The sequence below is a fragment of the Stegodyphus dumicola genome, chromosome 1 (assembly GCF_044657685.1).
Source record: "Stegodyphus dumicola isolate Sdum_Otavi_A_Nest chromosome 1, ASM4465768v1".
Classification (NCBI taxonomy): Eukaryota; Metazoa; Arthropoda; class Arachnida; order Araneae; family Eresidae; genus Stegodyphus; species Stegodyphus dumicola.
The window spans coordinates 186,037,459-186,051,144 of record NC_140768.1 but is presented as its reverse complement, the minus strand read 5'-3'; the positions used below and the strand labels follow the sequence as shown (position 1 = coordinate 186,051,144).

General features: G+C 31.1%; 1 protein-coding gene across 1 annotated transcript in view; it reads right to left on the bottom strand.

Annotated features, from left to right (window-relative positions):
• The window catches only part of Vps13D (vacuolar protein sorting 13D), a 131,022-nt gene that overhangs the window by 8,374 nt on the left and 108,962 nt on the right, over positions 1 to 13,686 (bottom strand). The window contains exon 30 of the mRNA XM_085823754.1: positions 10,651 to 10,904. Coding sequence (XP_085679880.1) covers positions 10,651 to 10,904 — 254 coding nt within the window. The remainder of the gene's footprint in view (positions 1 to 10,650; positions 10,905 to 13,686) is intronic.

The window sequence follows — 13,686 nt, the reverse complement described above, 5'->3', positions numbered from 1 at the left end:
CGAAATATCTTGATATTTCTGACAATCATTTTAAATAAAGTTATCGCCTTCCATTTCATAAAGGCCCACAAACGGCTGAGCGGTTAAGTCGCTGAAACCTGGTAGTTCGCTCCGGGGTTCGAATCCCGGTAAACGGCTGGTTGCATGGGCGTTTTCGTGTATTTTCTTATGTGTACCGTGTATGCCAGCTGGTTTCCCTTAGAAGGTTTTTTATGAAGGCATCCATCCTTTTAAGCAGATAGCCCTGCTTTGGCGTAACTTAATAATCCAATTCAATCCATTTCATCAATATTTGGTCAGAGCCTTTATCAGTCTTTAGAGACTAAACATTTTGAAGGTATGAGATGAAATTAAAGACTGGTTTCATCAAGAGGTTTTGGTTAATTTAATTATGACAAAGCACACTAGGGCTATCTGCCTAAGGGGAGGGATGCCTTCGTGGAGGACTTTCTAAGGGAAACTGGCTCGCATGCACGTTACACATGGGGAAAACCACGAAAATGCCCACGCAGCCAGCCCATTCACGGAATTCGGACCGAATTACCAGCGTTCAACGACTTTACCGCTCGGTTGCTGTTTCATCAGGAGGAAAAAAAAAACATCTTTAGGTGACATCCACATACATCACTGGATAAACTCCTGAATCTTCAAATAATTCGAATGAAAAAATCATGGGATTCTCTATTTATGATACGATATGATGTTCTATAACGTAATTTAAATTTATACAACCATATAGTCTAAAACCAGTCGCTCTTCACTTTAATCTGCAATGACATTGTTTTTGTCTTTTTGTTAACCACAAGCTCAATTGATGGTATTTGCTGGTGTACACGTCCAAATGTTTTTTCTTTGAACACATAAATTCTTTGAAATATCCTGAAAGTATATTCAAAAGCGTCCAACTTTTTGAAACATCTTGGTATGTCTGACAGCAAAATTTCCCTGCAAATTTTTGCTTACTTTTCTCTCTAATTTTCTTCTTTCCTTCTACAGTTATTTTCAGTGCACACACAAGAAAATTAAGATTTTTCGATTGCTAGACTTCCATAAATTTTGCATTCTTGTCAATTTTTTAAAATATCAATTACATGAATTGCATTTCAGCTGAAGACAGCTTTTCATTTTCTAGTCATTTTAACTATAAATAAAGTTTAAAGCGAAGTCCAAAGGATAAATATTTTAATTAAAAGATTTTTGCTAAATGACAAAGAAATAAAATAGTCCAGCAGGGTTTATTCTGTACCACCGAGTGACTCGATTCTTTTATCGGCTGAAACAATCTAAATCATATTAAAGATAATTTTTTATACAATCTACAATGCGAGAGAAAAATTAGCTTCTTAAAACATTCTTTCTAAGAGGATTAATATAAAAGATTATATTTATATATATATTTTTACAGCTGGGACTTCAACCAAACTGTCAAACTTTTAAAGTTTAATTTACATGGTGTTTATAATTAAAGTTAAATTTGAAATGGTCATAAAAGGAAAACTACCGTACCAAATGTTATCAAACTTGGGAATCGTGTAAAGGAGGTTATGGGAATTTATTTTCCGTGGAAAAAAAAAAAAAAAGAGTTCAAAAACTCAACACCAGGGAAAAAATGTCGCTGTATACAAGATTGTTAAATGAAATAAGACATAAAAACATCTGTTTAAAATGTGTTTAATATTTTCCGAAACGTGTTACAAAGCATGTTCAATGTAGCGTCCAGCATTTTCCGAAAGCAAGTTAAATCCTGTTACTACATTCTCCTCTTAGCATACCAGGAGGAATGTTACGGACATGTCAGTGTATCACATTTTTCATTTCTGCCAAACTGTTTAGATTATCACCATAAACAGTGCTTTTGAGAAAACCCCATAGCTAAAAGTCACAGAGGTTGAGGACTGGTGGGAAGAGGGGAAGTGTTGGCCTATAAGATGTTCATTCGTGAAATGTTGCCTAAGTAACTGTGCGACACACGTGAGGTGGGGCCCAGCCCTGCATAAAAATAGTAGTATCTAAAATGCTGTGGAATGACTGCTATGCAATCGAATGCAATGGGACTAGATAGATAACATGAGGGATTTCTTTGGCCCAAATCGATTAAAAGCGTTTTGAATCAGTATCTTCATGTTTTAGGGCCGAATTCAGGCTTAAAAAATTACAAATTAACGATCTGTAAGAAAACGATTTCCAGATTGTACGCACTTGTGCGAGTGATTTGGGATCTCACATTTTCTAATCGCTAATTCGTGGTTTTCACGGACAAATTTCTCACTACACTTTTATGACCGTTTCAATGTGTAACTTTAAATATAACCACTCTGTAAATTATTAAATTTTAATTTGAAGCTATGCGTTATATGTATACCATGCGTAAATTTTTCGCTTTTATGGAAAAATAAAGAATCGAAGCAAATATACTTAGGATAATGGACCAAAACTGAAAACAATTCCCCTCCCTTCGAAAATAAAATATTGAAATTCAACCTTGAATTTATTGGGTTATCGAAATATTTAATTTGACTTATCTTCTAAGTCCTAGTTCCTACAACAATTTCGTCAAAAATTTCGAATTACTTAAGCTGAAGTAAAAGATTTAGTATATATTCACTGTATGTTAGCAAAGTAATCAGAGTGTAATAAAAATATATTATAGAATTTACGCTGATGCAACTTTTTGTCTGACTGCACAACATGTAATGGAAGAGAAAGCTTGTAGAGATCTGTTTTTGACATGCCTCTAAAAGTAGATGTCATACTCCTTTTGTCTCTTCAATATCAAAAAACTTTCCTTTGAGAGGAAACTTTAGTTTTTGTGAAAGAAAAAAAATCACAAGAAGACAAATTTGAAGAACATGCAGGACGATTGAATAAACATACTTATTTTCGGAACACAAGCGGTTCTCCGACTGGTTATTGAATAATGAAAAGATGCATTATCATGCAATACAAAACATTTGGAATACCTTGTCTGACTGAAAACGTAAGATTAAAAGTCATCTGCTTAATTCACAGCCATTTACAAGTCAACTGGCAATAGCAGAATCGTTTTGATCCTGAGCTTGTAAGACAAACCTTATATGACTGGATTTAAACACTTCTTTAATCTTCCGAGAACGTTCCTTCTATAGCTCATATTCCAAGAATATTAAGTGAATACAATTATTGCAAAAGAAATTGAATATTCATTTGCACTACGGCTTGGTAGTTTACTAACGAGTTAACAAAACTTAAATTCTGCTTTTTGTGTCTAAGAATACAACAATATTTTAAATATTTACAAATAAAATATTAAATTGGAGCCTCATCAGTTGCCTAACATTTGAAGATTGTTAAATACTAATTGTTTGTTGCGAAGTCTAACCCAGGCTGCATGGTTGGTTTTTGTAGTTTTCTAAGTTCTCTTTACAAAGGTTCTCTATGAAAGCATCTTAACCAAATAGCTCCCATGTTCTTTCTATGTTCAAATAACCAACTAACTTAGTTTAAGCGCGATTTCCAAATGAAGTTACTAACAAAACCCGAATACTCATTAAAAATCATGTAGCTTGCCAATCGGGAGTAACATGAAAGGTATGGCACCAATAATTGAATTGCTGTTATGGTACGCTGTTTCTAAATTTAGATGGTCATTCCTTAATTAAATAGTCCACCAGCGGCCGAGCGGTAAAGACGCTGAGCACTGGTAGTTCGGTCGGAAGTTTGAATCCCGCGAACGGGCTGGCTGCATGGGCGTTTTAGCGGTTTTCCCCATGTGTAACGTGTATACGAGCCAGTTTACCTTAGAAAGTCCTCCACGAAGGCATCCCTCCCTTTAGGCAGATAGCCCTCGTGTGCTTTGCCATAATTAAATAATCCAATCCAATCCTTAATTAATATAATTGATTTGTAATTTCTACTAGAGCTGACGGTAAAAATTGAAGTGCAAATAAATAATATCATGTGCAATCTTGATAATTATAAAATAAAAAATTTTGCATAGAGAAATATTTGCATTCAGACAGAAAGTTTTTTGAAATATTTGCAATTACTTTATAAGAAGGATTTATTAATAACCATAATAATTACTTATTATATTACTGATGATTAGGATTCAGTTCTTGACAATTATATTCTAAATTAGAATTTTAAGGATATAATGAAAATACGCTACGCACAAAAATACATTTTAGGATAAAAAATGAGTTGATTTTTTAAGTGTTAAAACTTCTTAAATTCATTTAATAAACATCGTATCCTCGTTGTTAATTGAATCCAGAATGTTGTGTGTCGTTTATACAATTATTCTTACTTGTCCACAGAAGCTGCTGACTTAACCAGCCATTAAGTAGCTGCAGATCATTTCTACATAACCATTGAACTTCCACTAATTCAGTCTCTAGAGGGTTGTATTTTTATATCATAATTTGACTTATATAAGTGATTATTCTAAATCTTATGTTTCTATAAAAATATACTGTGCTTTAAAAATATGGGTGATAGTATCTGCCGCTCTTTTAGGCACTTCAAAAGCAACAGTTTGTTTAGAAATAAATTATGCATTTAATGTCATAAAATATTTTCATAAAATTCAAATAAACATTAAAAGAAAATTCTCAGTTTTAGACAATTCGATTTAAACGAAGTAAAGTAGCAGACGATAAAACGCCGAAGGTAAAAATTTACTCTTAGAAAAATGTACTCTTATTTTTTTAAAAAAAAAAAAGGAAGAAAGAGAGAAATTAAAAAAAAATTGTTAAAAATTTGAATAATATCATCTATAATTTTAAAAAATAGATTTTCATATAGTATTAATAAATATTTATTACGCCTTATTGTGGGAAAAAATTTCATATAATTAATTCTTCGTAAAATTTGACTTGAAATTTAAGGTTAAAAATAGCTGTGGCAATTCAGTGTAACAAAAATCCATAGACCACATTTGGCGTTATTATCGCTCAAAAAAAAAGATGCCAAATTTCAAAACGCGAAAATATGTAAATTCGTGTGTATCTTAGAAAATTTTGAATAAAAAAAGTCTAATTTTTTGCAGATATGCTTAAAAATACACCTACTTTATGATGATGGTAAAAATTTTATAGGTCATAATTCAAAAGTTTTTTCGAAAAATTTATAAAAATTATTTAAAAATAGAAATTTAAAAAATAAAACACAAAAAATGGGTAAATTTTATTTGGAATGAACATAAATTTCGAAATGTGAGAGAAAAAAATCAAAAAAATTTAATAAAAAAGAGATATTAATAAATATTTGCCAAATTCAATTAACATTGAGGAGCTAAAATTTTGAGAGCTAATATTTTAAAAACTACTCCTACGATTTTTACAAAACTTGGTATTCTGGCATAATTTGAACCGTAGAATCAAAATATGGAAAAAAATTGGTATGTTATTTCAGAAAAAGTCCGATTTTGTGTCAAAATACCTATGTTAGAATAGTGCTATATATAGATCTAATATATATCCTAAGTCGTGCTTTCGAGACATGAAGAACGCAGTTTGAATTTTGTCAATCGGCCCAGTAGAACGGGAGATATAGCACTGTCCTTTTTTTTTTTTTTTTTTTTTTTTTTTTTTGAGCAGTGTACATACTATTGTGTAAATAAACTTAGTAATATACCATTTATCAGCCCCTAGTCTCAAAACTGATTTTCCATCGGTTTTTTTTCATCGGTTTAAATGGCAAATCACTTTTCAAATTGGTGCCACAAAATATTTTCCCCTGTACTATTTTTAAAGACATTAAATAGTGAATAATCTGCATGTATGTATGCATGTTCCTCAGACTGTGAAAAAATGACATTACATAGAGCCATCAAATTTTGAAGAGCATAGTTTTATGCCCAAACTATGCCTTTTAAGAAAAAGTAAAATCATACATTTGGCAGCGTGAAATTTAAAAAAGTGCGAGTAGACAATTTTCATTTGAATGGTGTGTGTGTGAAGGGGGAGGGTATAAAAGATTTCTGTTTGCAGAAAGCTTGGACAATCAATCCTTCATAAATTCCGGTGTGTCCTAATTGGCAGATTTGATCAGAAAAAGTGAATTTTATGTTATAAAGAGATATAACAAAAGCACTCAATTTCAACATGCACATACTCGCATACATATATTTACCTTCTACTGAAAAAATTTTTGGGAGGGACGTTTGTGTTAATTTTTGATCCACCATTGGGCATATAATCCAGATGAAAGACAAAAAAAGAATATTTTTAAAAATTAAAAAGTACTTTTCAATGCAATTCTATGTTATCTATCAGCCGAAGTTAAAACTTTCATTGTAAAGAAATTAATGACATAGTTTGTCTTCTTAGTCTGAATGAGTGATAAAGAGACTTGAGACTTGAGTTTATAATCCCAAGACCTGAAAATTATAATGCATGCATTTGCCTTCCTTCATATTGCCAGAAAACTTACAAAAACTAATTTTAATACATATAAATAATAAGTGCACATGAGAAATAAAAGCAAATTATTAATACAAATAAATAACATTTGCATGGTGATTTATCTAGAAAGAAAAGAAGTTAATAGGGCTCAGGCAATCTAGGCCTTAGACACAGGATTCTTTCAAGGGCTTCTAACATACTTTGTGAATAGTAACAAACAAAATTATAGGAATTATAAGATGAAGTGAAGAAGTATTATAGTGAAAAATAAAATCTTACATCCTTGATCACAATAATCAGACCCTACCTTCAAAATAACTTTTTCCTTATAATTCCAATTTTAAAAGCTCAACATTTTACATAATATGATTCTTGATTAACAAAAGTTTATAATAAAAGTAACAAAAGTTAAATAGTTTGTTTAACCCTTTCAGGACGGGCGTCCCATATACACATTCCCTAAGAACGTCTCTTACAGCCGGGCATCCCATCCACGCATCGCTAGAGATTGCATTCAGAGGACGGGTGATGCGTATACGCATTTTAAGCTGGAACGTTTTCCTGAAGGCCACTAGATGGCATTCTATGTCCAGTACTTTTGAAATGAACACAGTTTTAGGTTCCTGACCTTGAGTTTGATATATTCTGTCTGACTTTGGTATTTTACTTATCAACTGTTGCGAGGGGGAGAGCGAATTGTAAACAGAGGTTGGCTCTTTAAATTGCCGTGTGCTAATGTAAATATTCACACATGTCTGATTTATATCCGATTCCTTTTTTAATTCTGTTTTTCCTCTACTATATATGGTCTTTCAGGGTTACTAGACAGCCCAGTCAGTTTTGCATTGACTTCAGATATATTCCTATATTCCCGTTTTTCCTCTTTTTATTTCTGGAAGTCTCACCTCTTGTCTAATATGGCGCGAAGGCACTATTTATCAAAGGAAGAATACCCTCGTATGGTTAATGAACCATTTAACTAATGCAGATAAGAGTTTTGATTCTTTTTCTAAAGATTTAAAAAGTGATACTTTTTCTAAGAGTTAGAAAGTAATACTTCTCTGTGCTTCGAGATTTACCACACTCAGTCTTCATTTTAAATTTTGTTACTTTTTACTGTAAATAGGCTTTATTGTGTTGTTTTATTAATTTTAGACTGTATTGATGGATTTTATCAATTAAAACTTTGGAAAAATTTGAATAGCGCTTCCGGAAATTATTTTACAAGATAAGGAAATTTTTAAGTATATTTTCATGTAAAATAAAGAAAAAAACGTTATGTGCTAATTTTAACATATAGAAGAGCTCAAGTAATAATCTAAAATGATACCAAAATTTACGAGGCTAGAAGTGAAACTTTTGTTTTCCTGATTTTTTTTATAAAATTACGCTTAGCGATGCAAAACCTCTGTCCTGTACGGTGACTGCATTCGATTCCCTTCTGTCCCGCACAAGCGTCTTAAACAAAGGTGCGCCGTCGCGAAAAGGTTAAGTGTAAAGAACGTGATATTTAATAAAGAAAGGTAACACACAAAATGTTTAAAAAATGCCCCTTTGGATGCAATTTAAAATCTGAAACCTTTCAGATTTTTTTTTCCTTTGTGCTGCTTTTATTTATCCCCCTACTTTCTGATATGTACACATTCATAAGAAATTCCTCTCTAATGTTTTATGTTCTGGTTTATTTCAGTTGAAAATATTTCAAATAAGCCAAATAAATAAAATGGAAATTTTTTAAACAAACAGTGCCCTTTTTTTGAAGGCACAGTGGTATATTTTAAGTTTAGACTTCATTCTTTGCACTCCAAATATGTATCTTCTACATATTCTGTTCTGAATCTTAACCCTCTGACGCGCGGTAGTCGCGCCCTGAAACCACCATTTTCCGAATTTTTTTTTCTCCTCTTTTTTCCAAAAATTTTGAATGAAAATGAATTAATTACTGATCTTTTACATCTAAATAACACAAAATGACTGTAGAATCATATATGTTTAATGTATTAATACTTCAGATCGGATGCCTTTTAAAATTCGTTTTCGATGAGACAAAATAACTTCCTTTTATCAATATAAACAACTTTAAATTTCAAAAGTTAGTCATCGCACATCATGATTTCTATCATAAGCAATAAAACTTGCAGTAATTAAACTGCATATACATAAAAAACCTCTATATGTATGGCATTTGCTATGTGGTTTCAGGGCGCGACCACTGCGCCACTAGAGCATTGTGTTTACAATCCTCTAGAGGCTCGTTGGCCGTGCCTTGAAACCACTGGCTGCTTCTCAATGGCATTCGCTTGCTTTTCAAATAGGAATGTTTATTTTTACCCGGATATAGATAAAGAGCTTTGAAACCACAGAGTTATTTTATTACTAAACAATAGATGCACCTGCCCAGTAAAAAGGTCTTTCTTTTCCAAATACCTTTCTCTGACATCAACACACTTGCTCCCCAAGCTAGTATTGCGATTTTATAAATTATTTCATGTGGTTTAAATTTAATATAAATATACTTTGCTATAATTAAAAATAGAAATTGCGTAAAAGTTTTATTTAAATTAAAAATATTTTCTGAATATTTTGGGACGAAATACGAATACAACAAGTATGAATGGGAAACGAGCGATCCGTACAAAGCCAAAAAGACCGATCCCTTCCCTATTAACATAAAAAAACATAAATTTCATGTGCCAGATGAAAAACTATATAATGCTGGACATATAGTGAAATTTAAATCCAGGCAGTGTACATTTTGTAGTACAAGGAAGAAACCTCGTAGAACAAGATGTATGTGCGAAATGTGCAGTGTGGGTCTATGCATGTGCCAAAAAGACAAAACATGCTTTGAACAGTGTCACAAAAAAATTTGTTCTTTGAAATTAAAAAAAAAAAAAAAAAAAAAAAACGGAGTTCTTTTTTATCCTTATTTTATTGAGGTTTTAAATCCATTTATCCAAATGTCCTTATTATGTAGGTACTTATATTTTCACTGCTATAGAAAAATTATATAAATGTTTATTTTTAAATTTTTTCTGACGATTTACTTTGTAAAATAATGTAAAAAAATTATATATAATGCAATTCTTACAAACAATTTTTTTTAAATCTGTAAATTTCGTCATTTATTGGAAACGCGTGCGGAAAATGGTAAATTTTTTTCCCCTACTACATCAGTAAGTTTCAAAGTCCTAGACATGCGGTGGTTTCACAATGCGACCACCACCTACAGAACAATGGGCAAGAGTAGATTTTTTTAATTCATATATTATTTGTCTCTAGGATCATAATATTCAATTTCTAGAGTTTTTAGTTAAAAAAATTATAAAAATAATATCGCACCTGTATGCTTGTTAAGTAAGCCCAGCCTTAAATTTTCTTGGTGTTGAAATTTATACTTCATTTTGTGCATTTCAAGTGTCATTTGTTGAAGATGGATTTGTAGCTATTACTGATTAAGGATCATTATATGCTCAAATGTGCTGAAAGTGAAAAATCTTAAATAAAAGGACAGCCACCCTCCCCAACCAAAGGTTTAAAGACTGAAGGCAGCATCAGTTCTGCATTTAACACATGTTTCTCATTTACTGCACAGCATAGCCATGAGCTACCTGGTGAAATTACACAAAAGCAACATGAACAGTGTCAGTGAATGTTCAAGGCTAAGGCAATAATTATTAATCCCACAAATTAAAAATAATTTTAAAGCTATTTTGATTTTGTTAGCAACTGTGAGTTGTGAGTGTTTATAAGTGACTGAATGAAGCAGCTTTAGTGTACTTTTGATAGTTGTTATTATTTATAAGAAATATGTAATTATTTTTGTACCATGTGAGAATTTGTTAGAGTTATACCATTTTTGTACCTGTCTGAAAATCTGGTACAGAGTGCAGGTTTTACAACACAGTAGAACCAATATTACAAATCTTTAAGAAATACTACCTTACTACTTGAATTACAATGTCACTTTACTTTCACCGACAGTATGATACCTAAATGAAATAACTGAATCTAAAACAATTACTATACACATTTTTGTCAAAATTTAATGTTTCATAAGAAAGCAAAACAGGCCCCTATATATTTAAAATTAATTATTTCAATGAAATATATAAAAAAAAATCCCCCCAAAATACTCAATTTTAGGTGAAAAACAATTTTAATAATCTGCATAACACGTGACAAAAAATATTAAAAGCAAGCAAAATGAAAAACCTGATATCTTATGCACTTACAAAATGAAAAACCTGAAATCTTATGCACTTACAGTTCGCTATAGTCTCTATTATTAAGATTGTATAAGAAATCCTGGCCCAGTGCTTCCTGGAATGAATATCTTGGAAGTAAACCTCCAGGCCCAACACAATTACGTGGAGGCCTGGTTCGTGTCAATGCTGTGTATGTACTCCCTTTGCTAGTGTCTCTTACTGCACTTGCTGCACCTGATGCAAAATCCAAAAACCCAACTGCAGGTTTTGCTACAGTTCCAACTATACCTTTGCCAAGACCTGAAAAGAATCCCTAGAAAAAAAAAAAAAAAAAAAAAAAAAGAACAAGAATTAAGATAGCAAAATTAAACTATTCTAGTCTTAAATTTCTAAGTACAATTTAATATTTGTAAAATAAAATTTACTATGTAGACAATCAAATTTTGTTTTTATGTAAAACAAAATTTTTATTGTGTTTAAACATTTAAAATGGTGTTTCCCTTTACTGTTGTTAATGCAGTACATTATTGGTTATGATATACATTATTGGTTATGATAGTTTCAGCTCAGTGCTCTCTACTGTTAATGAATACATGGAACAAAGCACATCCTATAAGAATGAAATTTAAGAGGTCTCAACTCGCAAGGTTATGTTAGAAATGTGGTGTTTTACTGGTAGACAGTATGTTGCAGTATTTATTACCACTGTAATTTTTTTCTCATAATTTATAAGCAACAACCAGTCCCCATAAGTATATCTAATCAACTGAGCTGTTTTTGAATTGTAAAGCAGACTTTATTATTTAATTCATAAATAAAATCCAAAAATGTTTATTATCTATTTATTGTACTTTCATTATTAACTGAATGTTGTGGTAAAAATATATTCTGGTAATAGACAAGAGACGTTTTTGAAACATTACTTTCAATTTGACGCATTGTTCTGATGTCTAACAATGTATACCACAGGTGAAAATATATTCCATTAAAAAATTGCAAAGCAAAAGAACATAAAATACCCAGGAAATAACAGTAAAATTACTCATGGGAAAAAACTCCCAGAGGAAAAAGGAGTCTATACCACAGCATTTTGGAAAGCAAAGAGGAGCTTTCACTTATGTTTTAGAAATATACGCTTTTATTTCTTATTTAGACGAAAGAAGATGGAGTAAAATAATAAAAAATAAAATGAAAAATTCATATTCTGAAAATTAAGACCCCATCCCCCAGAAAAAAAGTACATTACATCAGTCACAGAAGATCGAGAATTGAATTAACTATTTGTGACAATGAAACATTCTGCATGAGATCATGCATACATGGCACCCATCATTTGAGACAAGATCTCTTTCGCCAGACAAACCTTGCACTAGCTTAAGTGTTCACCACACATAAATAGCAACTTTCTGCAAATAGTTAAATTACTGAAAACTGATAATTATACATAACTGATTAGCATACTATAATTATATAAAAGCATTAGCTCATAATTATAATTAAAAAGGCTAAATATGCTGCAGATGATTTTAGATTAGTTTTTAAAATAATCACACATGCAGCAATAGCAGGCATTAATCTTTCAAATGATTAGGATTTATATAAAAGAGAAAATAAACACCACAATTACATTCACTAAGTGTGCATAAGAAATTACTTGGTAAAAGTTTACAATTGGGTGCCCCTTGTTTTTCGGCAATTCTTTTTTGACGCCAAGATTGGCGCCAGGAAGACACAATTTCAAGATGGCCGCTACACAAAACCAAAATAAAAAGTCAAAAAATTGCATAAACTCTGTGTCCATGTACACATCGATCTGTTTTCACTTAAAAAAAAAAAAAACCTAGAATTGCACAAACTAGGCATTGCACACTGTTTAAATTTGTCCATGTACACATTAATCTATTTTTATTTTTAAAAAATCAGGAGGCTAAAGCAAAGTTACACTATCAAGGTAACCAGAAATACGATTTCATCGCCAAAATTTTACAAAAAATTGTCGCTAATCGAAGGAGCACCCAATTCTACACTAGAGCCAATTACTTTTAATGATGATAATATCCTTTCATAAACTTTTAGCAAACAGAACATTTTTAGGGTGAAGGGAAATTAGTCAAAAATCATTTGGGGAAGAAGAGTACACTGTGACTAATTGAATTTCAAACAATGACCCATAAGCCAAATCAAGGCGGCCTTGTTTTTATATGATTCACATACTAAGAATAATTTTTGCAATTTTTTTTATAACATCAAAGAAACTTTCTTTTGCATTTCACTTAACTGGAAGTAGCTAAACAATTGAAATATAAAGCTTAACTTACTGGTAACACACAAGGATTATTGAAATTCATTGTAAGTACTTGTCATATGTAAGTACTTTTTATACAATTTGTCATATGTAAGTACTTAGTGATTAATAAAATTAAATAAAAATTTTATTAATCATTGAGCATTTTTTTTTTAATTTGGGAGTGGCAATCTTAGCAAAGTACGTGGGCAGCCAATGGCCTAGGAACGGCCCTGGTGCCAGCCTTGCTTCAACTTGCACCTGTACTAATGAATGATAATAGAGATCAAAAACAACATTTATTACTTTTTAATTGCTTAGTTTATTAATAACACATGGATTCAACTTGAAAGAAAAATTAAATATCCTATGCTTTGCAGAATGGCAACAAACAGGTGCATGGAAATATTTACAAAACAATTTATTACTTGTTTGTAATAAATTGGAAATATTTAAATAAATATTTTATTTATTTTAAATATTTCCAATTTAGGCAGTGGAAGCACATTTCTTTTAAATCTCTATGTTTCTGATTAAATTCAAAACATAAATATCTTACACTTTTTGAGTAGCAGCACATTTATTTTAAATTCCCGAGCTTTCAGATTAAATTTGAAACATAAATAAGTTACAGTTTGAGAACAATACTTTTAAGTTGTTAAGTTATCTAAATTTGAAACATAATCTTTCGCTCTACTGAATACATTGTACACTGTCTTTAAACCACTGAGTTTATTAATCAAAATATCATTAAATTCACACAAGATATAAAATTAATATTGAAAAAATTTAAAAATTCAAAACTTGAGCT